This window comes from Branchiostoma floridae, chromosome 5 (genome assembly GCF_000003815.2).
Source record: "Branchiostoma floridae strain S238N-H82 chromosome 5, Bfl_VNyyK, whole genome shotgun sequence".
Classification (NCBI taxonomy): Eukaryota; Metazoa; Chordata; class Leptocardii; order Amphioxiformes; family Branchiostomatidae; genus Branchiostoma; species Branchiostoma floridae.
This window is the reverse complement of record NC_049983.1, coordinates 25,011,997-25,033,782: the sequence shown is the minus strand read 5'-3', so window position 1 is coordinate 25,033,782 and position 21,786 is coordinate 25,011,997. Positions and strand designations below refer to the sequence as shown.

The 21,786-nt window shown below is 47.4% G+C and overlaps 1 protein-coding gene across 1 annotated transcript; it reads left to right on the top strand.

Moving 5' to 3' along the window:
* The first annotated feature begins 310 nt into the window (after positions 1-310).
* LOC118416351 (mesocentin-like) lies at positions 311-20,777 on the top strand. Its single transcript, XM_035821443.1, has 5 exons — positions 311-5,784; positions 6,568-8,520; positions 8,901-9,679; positions 12,513-12,615; positions 20,743-20,777. The coding sequence occupies exons 1-5, from the start codon at positions 1,038-1,040 to the stop codon at positions 20,775-20,777; spliced, it is 7,617 nt and encodes a 2,538-aa protein (XP_035677336.1). The 5' UTR covers positions 311-1,037.
* The last annotated feature ends 1,009 nt before the right edge of the window (positions 20,778-21,786 follow it).

Below are 21,786 nucleotides of genomic sequence, written 5' to 3'. Positions count from 1 at the left end.
ATTATTGTTTTTGATAAGGATCCCACAGTTAAAGAGAACACAAAGATACAAATTGTCGAGACTCGTTCAAAGGAAAACATACGCCATGTTCAGGATCATATTTATGGTGTCTCATATGATAACTTCTTCCTGAGACGAACGCTAAAGGACGATGGTGGATCACCATTATACTCACTGTCTTGTGAGGATCCACTAGCTAAAGGAAACACTCTAAATTATACAGACCCAATGAAAAGCTGTCATGTTCAGGTTTGTATTTATGGTGTCTCATTTTGTCCGAATGAGGCGATCATTCCGTCCGAATGAGGCGATAACTTTACGCTGAGAAGCCGTCGGTGGCGCAGACCTTTCTGGTTATGTCCCGGTCTCGGCAGGGGCGCAGGTTTAGTCTGCAGCGGCGAGACCAGGTCTGGGAATGACTACCCAGAAATGTAGGAAAATTAGAACAAGGCGGCTCCCGCCTTTTGGTGATAACGAAGTTAGCCCAACAGGTTACACCGCTCTGATTTCTTTGGCAGCGTTCGTATCCTACAAGTGTCTACACGTGGGACCTGGCTGTCTATAAACTCTACCCATTTCTGTTCAAATATCTAGAACCTGATACAATATACTTATATATAAAATTGTTGCAATATTCCCAAGTGTATGTACGACAGACCCACCCGAGCCGACCCCTGGCAGGGGTTAAACAAATCAAAAGGACAGTCCAGAGACGACCTGGCCGGCTCCTCTCCCCGGCGCGCTGACCCCGTCGACACCAACACGTCCCGCCCCCCTCGCTGGAACGCGCACTCATGCCCACCAGCTCCACTCACCCCATATATCCCAACCAGGGGAGGTGCGGCGAAGTAATTGTGACCAGCCCGCGCGCTTTATACCTGAGCACGTCCCGAACGCGACGACTCTCCGGCAGGGGGAAAGGAGAACCTGAGCGGATTAATTCCCGGGTATCGGAGAGCACGGGGGCATCATTGGTAGACGGCGCTTGCAGTGATTAGTCGTTCGTCGTGTCAGGGAGACAGATATAAGCCGCGACCATGCGGACTCGGACCGTCTTGTTGCTACTCTTTGCTGTGGGAGGGGTGATCGCTCTTGGCCTGAGCAAACCCTTGAGGAAATCCCTGAGAAAAAGGGACTTGGACACAAACCAGGAGAGCGGACACACGACCGGTGAGGCCGTTGCTAGGGCGGTAACGAAGGATGACACGCCTGGGACGTCCCGGGAGGGGTCAGGTGCGGCAGACGAGGGGTCAGGTGACGCGTCTGAGGGAAGTGGGACAGAAGGATCGGAAGAAGACGGACCAGAAGGATCGGGAACTCTTCAGGAAGGGTCGGGAGACCCAGAAGGGTCGGGGGAAGTCTTGGAAGGGTCGGGAGACGTACTGGAAGGGTCGGGAGTTGATCTTGAAGGTTCGGGAGAAGCACCTGAAGGAAGCGGGGCGGAGATACACGATGGAAAGGACACACAGGTACCTAAAGCAGAGGAGCTAGTAACTCCTGAAGATGCGGATGGTACAGATCAAGATGGAAAAGATGGCGTGACGCCCGAGGGTGAAGATGGTACGACGCCCGAGGGTGAAGATGGACCGACGCCTGACGGCGAAGACGGTACAACGCCCGAGGGTGAAGACGATGTGACGACCGAGGGTGAAGAATTACCAACCGCCGAGACGCCCGAGGTCAAAAAAGATGTGCCGACCGAGGGTGAAGAGGGACCAACGCCCGATAGTGAAGAAGGTAGAACGTCCGAGGCTGAAGACGGTCCAACCCCAGAAACGACCGAGGGCGAAGATGGACCAACGCCCGAGGGTGAAGACGGCGTGACGCCCGAGGGCGAAGACGGTTCAATTCCAGAGATGCCCGAGGGTGAAGACGGTACAATACCCGAGGGTGAAGATGGACCAACGTCCGAGGGCGAAGACGGTGCGGGGCCTGAGGCTGGGGAAGGTCCTACCCCTGAGACACCCGAGGGTGAAGGCGATGTGACGCCCGAGGACGGTGATGATGAAGCAGATGCAGAACTTCCGACGTCCGAGAGTGCAGAAGGCGTGAGCCCCGGCAGAAAGGATGGCACAGCGTCTCAAGTTGGAGACGACACCACATCCGGCGAAACCGTTCCAACATCAAAGAGCGCTGATATTAAGGGTGAAGACGACACAGTGACGGACGATAGTGGCAGCCCGATGCCAACGGATATCAGTGCTGTAGAGCACGATGGCAAAGCGACCGATGGAAAAGACGCTTATGACATAGAAAGTCCCACGCCCACTGCTCAGCCTGAAACCGAAGACGATGCGACCAAGGAAGATGAAGACGACGCAGCATCTAAGACGAAAGAAGAGAAGACTCCCGAGGCTGTGGGAACTCCAGACGTCCATGAAGGCTCGGGTGCCGAGCCCGAAGGGTCAGCAGAGGGAGCTGAAGGAAGTGGAGTGGAGGAGGAAGGCTCCGGAGTAGAGATGGAGGGAAGCGGCATAGAAGGATATGGAGAACACGAGGGCTCCGGTGTGGAGGAGGAGTCATCGGGAGCTGAATTAGAAGGAAGCGGAGCAGAAACAGCTGATGAAAAAGACGCGAAAGTTTCTGATACAGACGGATTGGCTCCAGAACAAGATGAGGGTCTGACGCCCGGTGGTGACGACACAACAGCGCCCGAACCTGGAGACGGTTTGACGCCTGAGGAGGAAGACGAATTAGAACTTAGTACCGCTTTTCCTATTGACGGGGAAACGCCCAAGGCCGAGGATATAACAGCACCGGAAGACGAAAATGGTCCTACTCCACAGACTGATTCTACACCCCAGCCTTACGACGAGAAACCAGAGGGCCAGGATGGCGCGCCAAGCGAAGAGAAAGACGCTGACACGACCGAGGGTGAAGAAGACGCGTTTCCGGTGGCAGAAGCCATAAAAGTACCAGAGGGTGAAGATGGCCCTACGCCAGAGACTTTCGAAGATGCGACGTCACAGCCAGACGACACAACATCTGAGGGAGAGGGTGGTGTAACAGATGAAGGGATAGACACCGAGACATCCGAAGGCGAGGAAGATGGGATACCAAGGGCTGAAGGCATAACAGAGCCCGAGGGCGGAGAAAGTCCTACAGCAGAGACAATCACAGACACAACATCCGAGCCGTCAGACGCAGACGCTGAAGGGCGAGACGCAGAGACGATGCCTGATGAGGACGAATTTCCGACGCCCGAGACCAAGGTAAGCACAAGGCCTAAAGACAAAGACGAAACAAAGACTGAAGGAGAAGCTGATTCTGCTACCAAGGATGGAGAAGGCTCAACAGCACGCCCTGCAGATGGTAAGGATGGACAAGAGGCAGTGAAGGAAGATGGGTCTGTTCCTGATGGTCAAGATGCAGTAACAACAGAAGCTGAGGATGAAGAAAGTGCGACATCTCAGCCTGAAGATGGAGTCAGTCCCGACGAAGAGGACAGCCCGACTGTGGAGACCTCAGACGATACAGCTACAGAAGACAAAGATGACAAGCTAACTGAAGATGATACAAGGGCTGAAGACGAAGAAGGCACCGCCACAGAAGAAAAAGTCGAAACAACGCCGAAAGAAAAGGATGATAAGGCGCCCAAGGGAGAAGAACCTGCAGCGGTCCATGAAGGCTCTGGCTTTGAGGAAGAGGGATCAGCTGAAGGAAGTGGGATAGAGGATGAAGGATCTGGATTGGAAGGAAGCGGTGTGGAAGGATCGGGAGAACACCCTGAGGGCTTGGGCGTCGAGGAAGAGGCATCAGGAGCAGAACTAGAAGGGAGCGGAGAAGCTGCCGATGGAAAGGACGTAAAGAAGACCGAGGTCACGAAAGGTCCCACGACGGATGGTGACGTCAGCGTAACGCCCCAGCCTGAAGACATCGTGATGCCAGATGAAGAGGATGAACCGACGGCTTCTTCTGAAGACGGTGAGGCACCCGACACTTCAGACGATACCACGACGGAGGGGGAAGACAAGACAAAAACTACGTCTGAAGACGACGACGTACCCGACACTACAGACGCTACTACAGTAGATGGAGAGGAAGAAGACATGCTTGAGGAGGATGAACTTCCAACATCAGAGAGTACAGATGGCGCAAAGCCTGACAGTAAAGACTCCCAGACAACCACAGATAAGGAAGAGGAAACACGTAAGGATGGGGAAGTCCCGACGTCAGAAGCAGAAGATGCTGCTAAGCCAGAGGATGGCGACGGTATAGATACAATCATCGTGGAGACGCCCACAGATCAAGTCGGTCCGACTCCAGCAAGTGAAGACGATGAAACACCGGAAGACAAAGACGAGGGAGAGCCTGTTGAAGGGGAAGGACCTACGGCTGATGACGCTACGACAGATGACAGTGAAGATGACGTAATCCCAGAAGAGACAGACGACACAACACCCGAGCCGAAGGATGCTACGACGACGGAAGGGGAGGGACCCATAGAAATCCCTGAAGGCTCCGGGATCGGAGAGGAGGGTTCTGGAGTAGACCACGAAGGTTCAGGTGACAGGGAAGTAGGGTCGGGAGACAGGGAAGTAGGATCGGGAGAAGACCTTGAAGGCTCCGGCGTCGAGGGGTCTGGGCAGGTTCAAGTGAGTCCGGACAAAAAGGAAAAAGCACCAGAACAAGAAAAAGACAGAACAGGAGAAGAAACCACCGATGAGAAGGACGGAAAGACACCCGACAAGGAGGACGGGTTCAGCTTTGAAGACGAAGGCCCCACGGAGTCAACAGATGTCATCTACACAACGCTCCAGCCCGAAGATGGTCTAGGTCCAGAGGATGAAGACAAGTTTCCCGACGCAGTTAGAACTGTTGATGGGGAAACCGGGGAAGATGAAGGTCCCATTGCAGAGCCTGACGTTGGTGAGGTCAAGGACGACAAGACAACTGAAGATGAAGACGGTCCAACGCCGGCAGGTGAATACAGTGTGACGCCCTTGAGTGAAGTGGGTGAAGTACCGGGTGTGGATGACGAGGATACGTTCGACGAGTTTCCCACTCAGGAAAGTACAGATGTCGCCAAGCCAGACAGCAAAGACGTTGTTTCCATACCGACAGAAGAAGACGGCGCAACACCTGAAGACACAGAAATACCCACGGTACAGGCGGAAGATCTTAGAGCTCCTGGCAGTGAAGATGCTGCCAAAGAAGATGACAGAGATGACTCAGCACAGACAGAAGACGACGGTGTATCACCTGAAGACATAGACGGTCCCACTGCTGAGGAGGCAGACCTTCCCACTCCTGAGAGTGAAGATGGTAGGAAAGCTGAGGACAGAGAGGAAGATACAACTGGGGAAGAGGTCAGCCCGACTTCCATTTCAGAGCCTGGCGATAAAGATGACACTGAACCAGAAGGCAAAGACGACACAGAGCTCAAAGAGAAGGATGAAAAGACTCTGGAGAAGGAAGAAGCGAGTAAAATCCACGAAGGTTCCGGTGCTGAGCCTGAGGGTTCAGCAGAAGGAAGTGGGGAGGAAGGCTCCGGAGTAGAGACGGAGGGCAGCGGTATAGAAGGATCCGGAGAAGAACACGAAGGCTCGGGCGTCGAAGAGGAGGCTTCCGGAGCAGAACTGGAAGGAAGCGGAGCAGAAACTGCTGAGAGAAAGGACGGAAAAATATCTGAAACTGGCGGTGTGCCATCGACAGAAGAAGAAGGTGTAGCACCAGACGATGACGCCAGCACGACGGCCGAGCCCGCAGCTGAGGTGCAGCCTGGGGAAGAAGACGGCGTGACAGCAGAAGGAGAAGATGAGGAAACGGCCGAGGAGGAGGATGGTCCAACTCCAGAGAGCAAAGACGCTGTCACACCTGGATATAGAGAAGGTGTGACAGGAGAGGAGTTGGGTCCGTCGCCCGGGGATGACGAGTTTCCAACGGCTGCGAGTGTTGTTGATGCCAGACCTAAGGCTGAAGTCGACGGTGAAACAACTGCAGAGGCAGACGGACCCACACCTGCGACTGAGGATGGTCGTGAGACTGCAGACGTTGACAAAACTTTAGGAGAAGACGGGCCTACATCTGTGGACAGAGATGGTGCTATAACTGAGGATGGACCGACGCCAGAAGGTGGAATAACTGAAGATGGCGACGATCCGTTACAGGAAGAAGATGCCATCCCAACGCCCGAGAGCACACTTGACGGCGAACGAGCAGGTGAAGACGGACTTGCACCTGTGGACGGAGATGGCCCTTCGGCTACAGACGGAGATGGGCCAACGCCGGATAGTACAGACAGTGTAAAACCAGACGGCATGGACGGTGTCTCAACCGGAGATGACGAGGGCCCCTCACCTGGGGAAGACGGACAAGAATTCCCAACGCCCGAAACTATCGTAGATGCCAGACCTAAGGGTGAGGAAGATGCAAAGACTGCAGAGGAATCTAAAATCACACCCGAAGACATTGTCGGTCCTACACCTTCAGTTGAGGATGGCCCCACGCCGGAGAGCAGAGACGGTGTAGACTCTGAGGACGGTGTTTCAACTACAGACGGGGAGACACCCATAGCTGAGGGCACCCCAGCGCCTGGAACAGAGGAAGGCGTAGGGATCGATGAAGCAACAGGCGCAAAACCGAAGGAGGAGGATGACACCGCAGCCGAGGCGTCAGGTGATAGGATTCCCGAAGAAGAAGGATCGGCAGAAGTACCTGAAGGCTCCGGAATAGAGGAGGAGGGGTCAGCTGAAGGGAGTGGAATAGAGGGATCCGGAGAGGACCACGAAGGATCAGGTGTCGAAGAGGAAGAGGCTTCCGGAGCAGAACTTGAAGGAAGCGGGGCGGGAAAAGCTGAAGCCGGTTTGAAACCTACAGACGAGGACGCCTTCCCTGAGGCGATCAAAACTGTAGAAAAGACAGAGAAAGATGCCGACTCTGAGGTTACAGACAAGGGTACAGAAGACGTCACCATGGAAGAAGACGAAATTCCAACACCCGGCGCTGACGAGGATGGTAAACCTAAAAGCACAGACGACGTCACAATTGAAGAAGAAGACGAAATTCCAACAGACGCAACTGAAGACGCTGCCAAGCCGGTGGATTCAGATGACGTCACAGCGGAAGTGGAAGGCCCAACACCTGTTCCTGATGACGCGGACATACCAGAACGTACGGATGACGTCTCACCGGAAGAAGACGAAATTCCAACAGGTGGCCCAGAAGACGCAGACAAGACTGAAGATACAGATGACACCACAAGGAAAGAAGACGAAGGACCAACTCCTGGTTCAGAAGACGCTGCAACACCTGAAGACGGAGGAGACGACGTCTTCCCGACCCCCGGGACTAAAGATGGCGCGAAGCCTGTCAGTAAAGACGACTTGATGACAGATGGGGAAGGTCCGACTTCAAAGCCTGAAGATGCCGAAGACGCTGATACAACTGGGAGGGAAGACGGGGCAATCCCTGAGGATGAAATCCTTCCGACTCCAGAAAGCATAGAAGGCGCAAAACCTGCCGATATTCGGACAACCGATAGAAAAGACGAAGACATACCTGAAGGTGAAGATGGCCCCACACCGGAGAGTAAAGCTGATACGCCAACAGAAGAGAAAGACAAGAAGACGTCAGATGAAGATGACAGCCCTACGCCTGAAAGTGAAGATGCTAAAAGACCAGAAGGTGAAGACGACTCGACAGCGAAGGCGAAGGATGAGACCCAGGAGAAAAAGGGCCCAACAGAGCCCCACGAAGGGTCCGGCGTAGCAGAGGAGGGATCTGCTGAAGGCATTGAAGGGAGTGGGGTAGAGACGACCGAAGAAGGGTCAGGCGAAGGATCCGGAGAAGAACATGAAGGCTCAGGTGTCGAAGAAGAAGCCTCAGGAGCAGAAATAGAAGGAAGTGGGGCAGAAGCTCCTGATGGAAAAGACACAACGGTGACTAAGAAAGATGGCGTGACTTCAGAAGACGGAGAAGAATCGATTCCTAAGGCTGAAGATATTACTGTGCCTGAAGATGAGGAGGGTCCGACGGACGTCGGTGACGTCGACGCAACACCCGAGCCTGAAGTTGGTTTAACACCTGGAGCTACAGACGGTGAGACAACCGACGAGACAAGAGAAGACAAACCTGAAGATAAAGATGGTGACGTGGAAAAACTTAAAGAAGATGGTGTAACACCCGACGAAGCAGGAACTGAAGATGGCCCAACGTCCGATGGTAAAGAAACTGAACTAGAGGAGGAAGAGACATCTGAGGCTGACGTCAGTCCTACTCCAGAGACTGAAGAAGACGACGGAATGCCTGGAGAAAAGGACGGCATTAAGACTAAGGATGGAGACGCTCCCACAGAAGAACCGGGCGAGGAGGATGGTACAGCAGAAGATGCTGGTACAGAGTCACCAGGAGATACATCTGATGGAGATGAAACTACGGGTACGGAGGCACCAGGAACAGACACTGCGGCAACGAAAGGAGGCGACGACACCGCAGAGGGAGCCGGAGAAGGGGAGGTTGCTCCGGAGGAACCGGAGCCAACGGAGGGAGGAGAACCCACGGAGGAGGCACAAGGAGGAGGTAATGTGTCCTTTTTACTTGATAACTGTCTGTGTTAGAGTTTTACTGTACAGTAATCACTAAAACATTTATAAGAACTACTGCCAACCCTTACGAACATCATATTTCATCCACCCTCCAAGCAAAGGTTCGGCTCTGGCAGGTTTTAATTTTTTAAAAACTTTTATGCGGCTTTCTATTTTATACCGTTATCTTTATATCTCGCGGCTAATTGAATAGAAAGCCCGATAAAAACGAAAAAAAAAGACAGCTGCGGAGTCGAACCTTTGCTTGGAGAGTAATTCTTGCCATCATACAGCAACAAGTAACCAAATAACCTATCTTGTTATCTTCGTCTGAATAACGTTGTCTCTCTGTCTCCATATGTCTATGCCTCCAAGGTTATGCCACTGCGCCAGCGGAAGACGAAGAAGACACATCTGAAGCCGGCGATGCTGCCACCAAAGAAGACGACAAACCTACACCGGGTGATGGAAAGGAGGAATACGAAGAACCAACGGATGTAACGGCAGATACTACAGAGAAATCTTTGAAACGCGACGGAGATGCAACGGAAGGTATCGATAAAACTGCGGAAAGTGCCGAAGATGCAACAAAAAGTGCCGAAGGAACACCGGAAAGCGCCGATAGTGCAACGGAAGGTGCCGAAGAAACACCAGAGGACACAGAGGATACAACGGAAGCTGCAGAGGATCGGACTGAGTTAGAGGAACCTACTGTAGACTCTTCTGTTAAAGATTCTGAAACCGACGACTCAAGACCAAAAGACATTACAAGACCAGATGGAAATAAGACGAGAGAAGATGATGACGATTCCGGAATGAGCGGAGGCGTGGTACCTGAGGATTCAGACCCCGCCGGAGAGGAGTTAGGATCAGGGGATGTCGGGTCGGCGGAAGGACCTGTGGAGGGTTCTGGGACGGAGGGATCACCGCAGGGGGGCCCAGAGGAGGGGTCAGGTTTCGACCACGGGTCAGGTTTCGGGCATGACGCGGACGGTTCTGGTTCGGGTGATGACGCGGGGTCCGGGATGTGGGAGGGGGAACAGCCGGTGAATGACGGTTCCGGGGATTTCCCTGTGCTGGAGAAGGTGTTGGAACACCTGGTGAGGCAGAACGATGAGCTGGACCAGCAGAGCAAGTCCATCGAAGCGCTTAAGGTTAGTCCATTCCAACAATTTTTTTATGTGTGGGTATTTTCGTTTGCAACTCTCGATCTTCATGTCTACCTTGTCCCCCCAACGACCTGGAGGTCAAGGGACTAGGTAGGTAGGTAGGTATTTTCGTTTGCCCCTGCTAAATTTATCACCTTTCAGGGTTTTTGGGGCTGATAAACTATACTATAAAATTATCAAATTTTTGGCTCTAAGTTTGTTGGCATCCTTCTGTTTCGAGCGACAATGGAGTAGGCAGTCTATGTTTACCACCGGTATTATCACCTAGGCAATCGATTTCAGCCTTTTTGATCAGTCATCATATTAATCAAGTTGTTTGGCTCCACATTTGCTACTAGTACGGATAATATTTTCATGGATAATTTCAAACGTACAATGACATCTAAAATCTTAATCAAGAATCTTAAAAAAAAAGCAACATAAACGCGGCTTCATTTTGTTTTGTTCATGCTTAGAAGGCGCATTGAATAAAGCGATGTGCTCAGGTTGGACGATAATGGCGGTAAAGCTTTGTTTTAAATAATTATTTCAAACGAAATAAATGGAGTTATCTGTTTGAGAAAATTGCCCATTTTAAACACAGAGCAATGCCACTGCCGGCTTATTGACAAAGGGCGACGAAGAAACTTAAAAATGATGACAAATAAACTACTTGGAAAACTTAAACCCTATCCGAACTTTGAATGCCTTCTGTAGCAAGTGTTCACAGTGATAGACACATTGGATTAGCACCAATTGTACAAACATTTTCAGCTTTCAGACACACCTACGGAACGAGGACCTTATACTGCCACTGTCAATTACCGTGTGTGGCATACGATAGTGATCAGACATAACACACTTTGAAATTGGACTCGCGGTAACAGACCTAGATGAGGACATATATCAACCCGCCAGTGCGAAGCTTTCTGTGTCTTACTAGTAAGAACAAATAGTCCATGGGCCAGAGGAAAAATCGGTACCTCCGAGGTGGCAAATTCTCCTTGCTATTTTTGAATAGTAGATCTAGAAGGCCTGTGGCATATAGTTTGACGTGATAGCCATTCTGGTATGGTAGCTTTCTACCGGCTATCAGCCTTCAAACCTATCACCACCTAAATGATCTGGAAATGTCGTGTCTTAAACAAGGGGGAGGGGCAAAAAAAAGTCAGGGACAGAACTAGAATAGCCAAGGACATATTCTGATGAGTAAAAAGGTTTGCTGCTCGGCGGCCCTGGAAAGGACACGTCCCGGCATGCGCGTACGTGCCGGTCGCCCTCCGCGGTTCACCTTGCCGCTCGACATTTGTTTTAGATTTCTTTCCCATCACCGCAGCCGCCCTTTCAATTGTGCCCGCCCGGGAGACCCATAAAAGTACAGCGGAGAAGTTTAACCCACATTTTACCTCGACTTTACTCGTAGCTAAACGAAAGACAGCAAATTGATTCTTATAGTTGGTCATCTATGTGGGGCCAGAAAACCTGTATCAGTCCAGCTCACCGTGAATCACCCAGGTTCAATTTTGCAGAAATCCACTAAACATTTTTCTCTATCACCCATTTTAGCAAAATGTACACTTTTTTCACACAATATGTAAAAGACTGAACGAAAGTCATCTTGGACCGAAGAGAGACCAGAAAGTAGGTACTGGTCCAAATCACTTTGGCAGAGATCTACAACACCTATTTTTTTCACCCAAATCTTAACTTACACTTTGTACGCGTAAGAACTAAAATAATTTATGTAGACTATCAATAGCTGAAAGGAAGACGTGGCTTTTTCATACTATGTCGACATGAGGCCAGAAAAAAGTAATGGTCCATGTCGGGATAAGTGACAAACGTTCAATATAGATAAACAAAACCTAACATTTCACCCACATTATATAGGAAATATATATTGCTCATACAAGACCAAACTATAAAGTATCAAAGACTGTTAAGATTCTAATAATAGTGGGTCGAGCATGGCCCGATCCGTATCATAAAGAGTCGCAGACGTTCCATTTGGCAAGGAGCCACGAAACTTAGATGGGTCACCCACATTTAACGGAATGTAAAATTTGCTCGTGCAATAACTAACTTTTAAGTATCAACGACTGAAAGAAAGACCTGTATCGGTTCTAACAGTCCACTGTACTACCTAGGGATGCATCCTGTCGATATTAAGAGAGTCACAGACGTTCAACTGTTTTTAGCATTTTCGTCTGACCTTAGCGTGGGAGACAGTATGTACCTGATAGCAAACAGGTGCCGTCAGACATGGGAGGTACTGTTCATACAGCGTAGTCATGGAGCGATGTGCCGTCTGACATGGGTGTGTGTGTGTGTGGGGGGGGGGGGGGGGTCATACAACATACAACATACAGTAGTCATGGAGTGTCGTCAGACAAGGTGAGGGGGTGGCGGTGTTCGTATGACATGCAGTAGTCATGGAGCAAGTGTCGTCAGACGGGGGGAGGGGGTCTTGTACAATTGTAGTCATGGAGCGGTGATTCTGGGTCAAGATTTTGGGTCACGTATTCCGTCATTGATTTGGAAAGTTGACACTCTTAGATTATACCTCAATCAACAAAGTCGCCTAAACATAGGGTAAAAATATTTGTGTAGAATTTCACGAAATGACCTCACAAATCTAAAGCGAGTATACGTAGTACTACATATGCTGATAAATGGAGATGAATCATTGAAAGAATGAATTAAAGACCTTTAATAATTCACGATAATTGTTTCCATGTCGACCTTGTAATACTTTCAACACTTAAGCAACTGTAAGTTTCATCAGAACACCATATGTTGCTGACGCTGACCGTGTGCTCTGTTCTCCTCTGAAGTGTAGGACTCCTACGTGAAGAAGGAAGAAGTGGCCGAAGTTGTTCAGACTCTGTTGGATGAGATTCTCGCCTCCGACCAGGCCCGGACCAGACGACGCAGAGCTGTAGGTGAGTACAAACAACTTTTATACCTTTTAATCTCTATGTTATTTCGGGAGACCTAAGGCGTTATTTGTTTGTTTGAACCTTTGTTCATTCATGAAAGCTCAAATCAGCCTACAGGCGACTTTTTATTCCATTCATGATGGAAGAGGCAAGGGTCGGACAAAGGAAATAACGGAGATATAGTTTACAAGTCCTAATGAGCCTTGTACGTCTATAAGTCTAGATACACACATTTTTAGATTCATCGTACAAAATACATAATAGTGAGAGCTGCTGCATGGTTCGAGTCCGTTCATTTTGGTCGTTTCCGTTACTTTAAGAGTTTCTAAAGGAAGTCGGATTTAGGGCTGTGCGAATGGCTAGCTGGTGGTAGACTGTTCCAGTTATTTGTAGACTGTTACGCTGTGCAAGAGGGAAGAAGTGGCCGAAGTTGTCGGTGTGTAATATTGTGCAAAGCATCTGGCTGGCAGACTTATGAAAAATGCGACAGACTTCTGTACCAAATACGTTAAGGCTGTCATAGTCTTTGATCTCCTGCTTACCATCATTTCCAAAGTGCGATTCTGGACAAAGCTTCCAGACGTACGCGACAGACACCTACATCAAGTTCTTGAAGGAAGTTTGAGCAGACATAAGTCTGCTCTTGTTCTTTTTATATGGTTTCCAAGGAACTGATATTGGGTTGAGGACCTTGCGAGTAACTTATAAATTTACCTGTCATAAAAAGGGGACAGGGCGCACCGCTACTGGTTTATATTTAGACAAAGCTCACGCGAATGACGTCACAGCATGACCGGTAGTGTAAGGTGAGTTTAACGGGCAGTAAACATCTTGGACGCCTTGAGTTTGGAAAGCAATAAACGGCACCATATTGGGAGCCCGACATTCAAACCTGTTTCAGAGTGAACAGTAAGTGTTCACCTGTACGGTTAATTCTACAACAAATGTTTATCTTCACAACTACGTCTACGTTTTGTCTTTAAGTGTTTGCTATAGATTGCAAGTTCTTGGTGTCTTTCCAAATCCTGAAAGTGACCAGAGTTTAAAGTCACTTTTAATCCTGACTGTCGTCAGCGGCTGGATTGGTGAAATCACGTAAAGCTGGCCCGAAGTTTGTGCCATGGGAGCCATGCCAGGGCTGTGGTTTCTTCGCGCCAGGCTGTCCCTGTCTGGGTCTGTTTGATGCAGGGCAGGTGTAACGGCTTACGCTATTCCGTACAACAGCCAAGGTGGCACCGGAGCGGAACTACACTGTGTTTAATACTAAGGGGGCAGTCTTTCCCTCTCTCTTCTCTCTCTCTTCTCTCTCTCTTTCTCTGTCTCTCTGTCACACACACAGTGTGTGTCAGTGCTTCTCAGTGTATGTTCGTGTGGGTGTAAGAGAGTGTTTTTGTGTGTGAGTTTGTATGTGTGTTTGTGTGTGTGCGTGTGTACGCGCGTGTGTGTGTGAGGCCCTCTCTCTTTGTCTTTCTTTCTCTCTCTCTGTCTCAGTATTTGTCTTTCTCTTACTGGTATAGGGATAGTTCGGTATCTTCACAAGCAATTTAGTCCTTGAGGTCGATATCCTTACAATTTAGCCTCAATCTGCACACGGCAAAAGGGGCGTAGCCGCACGGATGCAGAACATGTGTGTCTGGTTGTCTTGTCTAGGTCGCGATGTTTTCGCCTTATTGAAGAATAAGCAAGACAAATTACGTGTGACGAGGACGCGGCCTGTTTGAAAACAGGGAAAGCAATTCAAACGGTGCGAACCGTCCCAAATATGTAGACATCGTCCGCCGTAGGTAGTGCACTAATTTGTCACGCTTGTCATGATGATAACCTCAAACGTTCGCTATCCCCTGATGACCTCTAAGCCTTTGAGCCGTGTTTTGGTGTGACCCATAGTAAGAAATGGTTATAATAATGTGCCTTAGACACTGGTTCGTTTAGGTGTAGCTTGGATAGACGCCAGGTTTGAGGAATTTTTGGCAATCACTTTTAAAATATTTGAAATTCCTCTACAGACCTGTATACATATGACAGTTAATGAACCATCAAATCTTGCGTCGCAATTTCTGTGAATGGTACAATAGACAGAAAGTGCCTAAAACGTTGAGAAAGTTCCCGACTTATTAATTAGAAGACTGTAAACTACCTGCTTTTAACGTCTACGCATATATAGATTTAGAAACATCAACTCTCTTCAGGTTTAAGCTTTTCTTACGCTTTTCCTGCTTCGCACATTTTTATTTTATTTTTTTATCTTTTATTCGCATTCGTTTTTGAGCATTGGACAAGAAGCTCACAATGAGCTTATGGAGGTCTTCTGTTCTGTATTACATACAATGACAATCAAAAGTAACAAAATTGAGATTATAATGAAACGTATAACTTAAAACGACATGAACATAAACGTCATTTTGCAACATAAGAATAACATAAATACTAACAACAAAAACGGGCTAAAGCGCATACAAGGCTGGCATTACCAATCAATTTCAAATCAAATTAAATAAATCTTCCGGTCATTTTGATAAAATTGAAAACATAGTCAAAGATGTTACAATTTATCGAGTGTGGGAGGAAAGGGCTGCCCATAGTGAGAAAGTATTGTCAGATGAGTTAAGAGGGTCAGGCGAGAGTAATTCTTCTAGATTTAAGCGGGATATGGAGTACAACATATGAATCCTTTCGCTATTGTATAGTTCGCAGTGCAACAAGTAGTGCTCAGTTGTCTCGTTCGAATTCCCACATTTACAGGTAGGGCTAGTTATACAATGGTGTTTGAATAGGTGTGAGTTAAGCTGGCTGAAGTCGCACATTTCTGCCCATTCTTTCCTGTCAGACAAGATGGCGGCATTACGTTCTGATGACATTGAAGGTCAAAGTTCAGGTCACTGTCACCGTGACATTGATTACTCCGGACGACTCGGTATCTCCGGCGGGGGAGGGGCCGTGACCTTGAGGTTTCTGGTCATGTCTCCCGTAATCGAATGTTTTCAAGGTCAAGTCGACCTCATTGGTCATGATTTGAGGAACGCCGTGACCTGAGTTTCCCGGATGGACGTTTATTGATGATGGCGGAACTGGTTTGACCTCTGCTGTCACCTGATCTTATCCCCGAACAGATCACTTGTTGTCGAACTAGCACTAAACGCCAAGGTCATGACTTTTAGAACTGTGACCTCAGTATCCCGGAAACGGTTATTTATAACCGGCGCCGGAAGGGCGATGACCTTTATTGATGGCCTTAGAATAACTGCTATCTGTTGATCAAATCATTGTCCAATAGATTTCTTTAGGTCAAGCCCATAACCCTAGGCCACGCTGACTTTAATTTTATCGATGACATTCAAGCGTGCATTGATGTTCCCCTGTTCTGAAACATACTGTTCCTGGTCAATAAAAAAGATATTGTTTGAGAGTATCTGCTCTCCAGGGTAGACAAGAATGGCAACTTACAGTCTTACTAGAGGTGAACATAAAACAAATCAAGCCTGGGAAAGAATGGAGTCCGACTGAATATTAAGTCCTGTGGTCACAGCAGCATTTTTGCTGGATTTGTCTTTTGTTGCCCTCGCACATTTATTAGATTTGGCGTCTCTAGAGGACGTCATCCATAAAATCAAGTCAGTGAATCAAATATGGCGTTGTTTATGCTATGTAAAATTATGTTTCATGATACGGGGTATCTAAACGGCTGGAAGAGGGGCCATTTACTACTATCTTGTCATGTATCAGATAAGCGAGTTTAGTTGAACAAGCATCAAAAGCCAAAGTTAGGACTTGGACCATCCTTCTGTCCGAAGATGTGATAACGGTTACCGTAGTGCTATATAAGATATCGATGGGGGAGGGGGGCTGTGAAGCTGCCACACCTGCTGACCTACACTCTACAAACTGTTTCTGTCTCTGATTATCGAAGCTCAATCTTAAGGTTATAACTCTCGGCTCGTTATTTGTGAAACTGAGATGTTTGTATTCTGATTCCTGATTGGGTTATTCATGGATCACGTGACGGACGTGACCGTTCTGATTGATCCTTACTGCACATGATGCGTCTAACCGTTACGGTAAATTTCAAGGTCATAACAGGAGATTGAATTAAATTGTTCATTTAGTCCGAATCTTTGATCTGAGCCATCCCGATAGCGTTGTTCATTGCTGGAGAGGTGGGAGGGGGGCGATTGAACCTCTTGTGACCTTCACTGTTAATATCTGCTGCTGTCTTTGATATTCGAATTTTCTCAAGGTCATCGCGATATGACAGAGGTCGTAACTCGTGACAGTGCGCGCTTTGTGTCCCAATCAGGTTATTTATTGATATTAGGGGGTTCAGTTACACACATCAAACGTCTTTACTTGCGGACACTTTAATGAATCCAGCCTGTCCCGGGCCTGCGATGACCTTCTAGTTCAGTTATCTCAGACTGCTTTCTTGTCTAGAGATAGACAGACGACACGCCCTCTCTCAATGGTAAAACGACTTCCGTCCATTGTGTGGTGAAAACGTTGCGGACACCTACTGCAAATCCCCATCATCTAACGTTGTAACATCAGCGATACATGCTAAAGGCAAAATTGGTCTTTAATTTGGGATCTAAAACAGCGCAGAGGGGAGAGTTTTTACAGGCTGACGCTAAAACTAAATGTCATCCCGACAAGTGTTTTAGATTCACGAGGTTCCGTCTGCACGTGACTTTCTGTGCCTGGTAGATTTTACAGTCTAACGGTTTTTATGTTTCTCGTGGTTCAAATGGCCATAACGTATACAAGGACGTACTGTCAGCAGATCTAGGTACGTTAAGATGTAAAGAAAAACGGGTTTGAATGCAGAAGAACAGGTGTAGAGTAGAGTAGAGATAAGATGATTTAGGGGTATTAAAGGACAACCACGGATAGACCTTGTCTCATTTAGAGTCTAATAGCTTCGGTCTGGTCAGTCTCTTCCTCACATCGCGGCAGACCAGTGCGATTGAGTCATCTGGTGGTCATGTCGTCCCCTCGGGCTGTCAGTCACTTAGGATTCCCGCCAAAGAATTAGGGTAAATTCTCCAGATGAAACTGACGAGGCAGAAAATGGGGGGAGGGCGGACTAAAGCCTTTGTTTTCACAGGCGATGCTTTTAGGGACTTGTCTGTGGCCCATAAGGACTGCTAACTACGACATGAGCCCCTTGTTTGCTATGGCTTAGGTCACTCGTCACAAAGCGGGCCGGGATGTTTTAAGAAAAGAAAAATTAAACTGCATACCTAGAAATGTGCACAGATCATTCCCATGAATCTTATTTTGTCATTTTGTGTATTTTGATGTCTTTTATACCATTATTTTCGCTCCCGAAAGCTGCCCGGTCGGCCCCCGGTTTAGAAACGTGACCTAAGAGAGGGTGTGCATGCTCTTTTCAATAAGGCGTAGGCAGGCCTTTTTAATTTCCCGTAATTCGTAGGGAAGCTATTTCATTTTACGTAATTCGTAGTGGGATGAAGCTTAAAGCGTTGGTAGCTTTCGTGAATTTAACGTAAAGCGTTGCCAGCCATCCCGAATTTAGCGTAAATCGTTGTCAGGACCCCCCATACAGACCCTCCTCAGACTATAAACGGGCTATCTCAGGGTGATCTATCGGGCACTGCGGGATCGCCACCTGTACGGGTCAGGGGGTCATGCTCGCCCGCGGTGTACACGGAACCCGGCACGTTCTGGGCAAAACTCGGGGGACGGCTGGGCAACAAGTGTTCAGGTCGTTCCCATTCTGTACAGAAGCTGGAAAACGCGTTAAGATTGCACAACGTTGGCAGTGAACGTAAATAACCATACCCTTTAATTATATTAAGTCATCAATCCTTGGTTTCGTGAACAGGAACAAGTGTTGCAGAGAAGCTGGAAAACACATTAAGAAAACGTAACCTTGGCAATGAACGTAAATCCTCATAACCTATAGTTGTATAAATTCATCAACCCTTGTGATCATGGGAAACTGTTCAGGATGGTCCCATTCTGCAAAGAAGCTGAAAAATGCATTAGGAATACTTTAGCAACCTTGGCAATGAACGTAAAGCCTTATAACTTATGATTGTTTAAAAGTCATCAATCCTTGCGTTCTTGGACTGTTCAGGATATTCTCATTCTATAGAAACGCTGGAAAACGCATTAAGACTACGCAGTCTTGGCAATGAGCGTGAAGCCTCATAATCTATAATTATATTAAGTCATCAATCCTTGGTTTCGTTTCCATCATCTGTTCAGTATATTCCCATTCTAAAGAGAAGCTGGAAAATGCATTTAGAAAACAAAACCTTGGCACGGAACATTTCGCCTCATAACCTATAATTGTTTAAAAGTCATCAATCCTTGGTTTCGTGAACAAGTGTTCAGGATATTCCCATTCTGCAGAAAAGCTGGAAAACGCATTAACAAGACGCAACCTTGGCGATGAACGTAAAGCCTCATAACCTATGATTATTTACAAGTCATTAATCTTTGCGTTCGTTGACAATTCTGCAAAGAAGTAGGAAAACGCATTAAGAATACACAACATTGTCCTTAGCAGTGAACGTTAAGCCTCATAACCTATAATTATGTACAAGATAGACATCAATCCTTGGTTTAGTTGACAAGTGTTCAGGTTATTCCCATTCTGAAGAGAAGCTGGAAAACTCGTTAAGAATACGCAGCCTTGGCAATGGGCGTTAAACCTCATAACCTATAATTATATTAAGTCATCAATCCTTGGTTTCGTGAACAGGGAACAAGTGTTCGGGAAATTCTCGTTCTGCCAAGAAGCTGGAAAATGCATTACGAATACGCAACCTTGGCCGTGAATGTAAAGCTCCATAACCTATTACTATTTACAAGTCATTAATCCTTGGTGCAAGGGAGCTGGCGTTAAGGAAGCACGATCTTGGCAGGGAACGTTTACCTCCATAACACACATTCATTTAAAAGTCATCAACACTTTAATACATCCCGGAGCTTATAGCATTTATTTCTCGTCACTCACCTTGTAGTCTTGGATACAGGCTAGTATTAAATCATCAATGGGTGTGGAAAATGTATTAGGAGAGACCCAGCATTGGCACAGAGGTCGGTCAAAAACGGTTCGTACCATAGCAAACAACAATTTAAAATTCATCAACACGCATACCCTGTGTAACTATACTAGTTTTATACAAAACAATTCATCCTGGACTGCCATGTAGTATGGTATATAAACTATTTATAACTCATAAAGGAATCCGGAATTAAAGACTAGGCTGGCATTTAACGTAAACGGTAAATCATGGCATACAATCATTTAAAAGCCATCAACCGTATGTCCTGTGCAACCCCTAGGATGATGACCATAAATTTTCTGCATTGCCATGTAGTCTTGGCTACAGGTTAATAATACATCATCAAGAAGCTGGCAAATGTATCAGGAGAGAAGTAACCTTGGCAGGGAGTGGAAACCAAACTGCTGGTTCCGTCACACGTACTTCCTGTGTAGGTTCTAGCGATCACTATCCATCATCTGTCTGGAATGGTCATTAGTGTTTTAGACAGGCCGATACATTAGACAAGCATGAACTTGGAGTACATTGAACATCATCTGGCCTATCGTGAACCTATGTCCGATTTGGTTACTTCCTCCTTCGTCCTTCGTCTCACATTTTTCTCGATAACAAATTGTACCTCGTTTAATTTTTTTATTCATTCATTCAGTTATTCGATCATTCATTGATTCATTCATTTATTGATTTATTTATTTCTCTCCTATATACTTCCGTTTTGGAGATCCTATTCTAGCCCTACGTAAAATACATAAGTATACACAATAAGGCTTTGTCATCATCAAATGATCACTTTTAGAAACATTACAAAAAGTTTGATTCATTCATTCATTCACACGGCCACAAAAGTCAACTTACGACTTGTGAAATTGCCTTGGTGACTAAAAACAAACAGCAACAAAACAACAACAGCGTCAACACAAAAGTCTAAACATTGCTCCCCTCACGTAGTTAGATGTGACCAAAACCAGGACCATCTGGTGTGGTCTAGCTGGAGTTGGTCTATTCTGACCCAAACTTGTGCCTGACATATAAAAAAAAATCTTGGCCGCTGATGCGATTTTCAGGTGTCGGTTCACACTTGTGCTGATGACTTGTACAGGCCCGTCTGGCGATGCCAGCCTGCCCTGGAACTAGACACATTTATAACTGTCTCAGACTAAGCAGTGTTCCCGCACAGGGTGGGGCACGTACCGTGGCCGGGCGGGTACCTGTCGTGGGTGGTCCGACGACATAATTACCTTCGCCTCAGAAGGTTATATTTTGGGTAGCACTTATATGTGTGTTTTTATGTGTGTGTGTGTGTGTGTGGAAGACCAGCACAATTCAAGAACACCTGGATGGAATGTATTGATATCTGTTATGTGGGTAGGTCCTGGTGAGACCTAGATACACGAAGATTTTGGGCCTCTGGCGGCTTGTAGGCAGCTTGGTGCTTGTAGTTCCTATCCCATGCCCTTTACAGATTTTTAGGCTACCTGAGGTATTATGTTATGTGTGTGTCTGTCTGTATGTGTGTTTGTGCTTCCGGATATATGTGGTCAGCAGAACCTCCGGATGGGTAGTGGTTGGGAAGACCAAGGTGTGGATCTATTTTGGCCACCTGGTGTGTGTCATTGGTACTGCAGCAGAACTTCTCCTTCTTTATCTTTTGTCCCAGACATGCTATGGTTTCGATTTTCAGCGGCAGACAGCTGTTGATGTGCATGTACGTAAGAAATAATGTAGGTCGCCCCCAGAGTTTTCTTAGTTACTACCAGACTGATACACCTGTGACCTCTTGCCTGGCTGTTCTAACATCCCTCAGCTCCGGTGACAAACTTTGTCACAGTGCACAGCCGAACCGCACACCGCTAAGAGGGTCTTCACTGCTCTCCAAGCAGAGGTTAGGCTCCGGTTGTTTCTTTTAACGTTTTTTAGTCGTTTTTATCGGGCTTTCTATTTTGTCACTTTTCTTGAAGTACGCCAGTTTTGACACAGCAAGATAAAATACAAAATAGAAAACCCGATAAAAACTACTAAAAAACGTTAAAAAACAGCCGGAGCCAAACCTCTGCTTGGAGAGTAGGTCTTCACATTGAAACCGAATTAGTAGGAATCAAGCAGAACCAGCCGGAATGAAGAATTTGCAAAATTTGCGACTTGA

Coding starts and splice junctions, on each gene's coding strand:
- LOC118416351 (XM_035821443.1), top strand. CDS start 1,038: ATGCGGACTCGGACCGTCTTGTTGCTACTCTTTGCTGTGGGAGGGGTG. Junction 5,785..6,567: donor AACGGCCGAGGAGGAGGATG/GTCCAACTCCAG, acceptor GGATCGATGAAG/CAACAGGCGCAAAACCGAAG. Junction 9,680..12,512: donor AGTCCATCGAAGCGCTTAAG/GTTAGTCCATTC, acceptor TCTGAAGTGTAG/GACTCCTACGTGAAGAAGGA.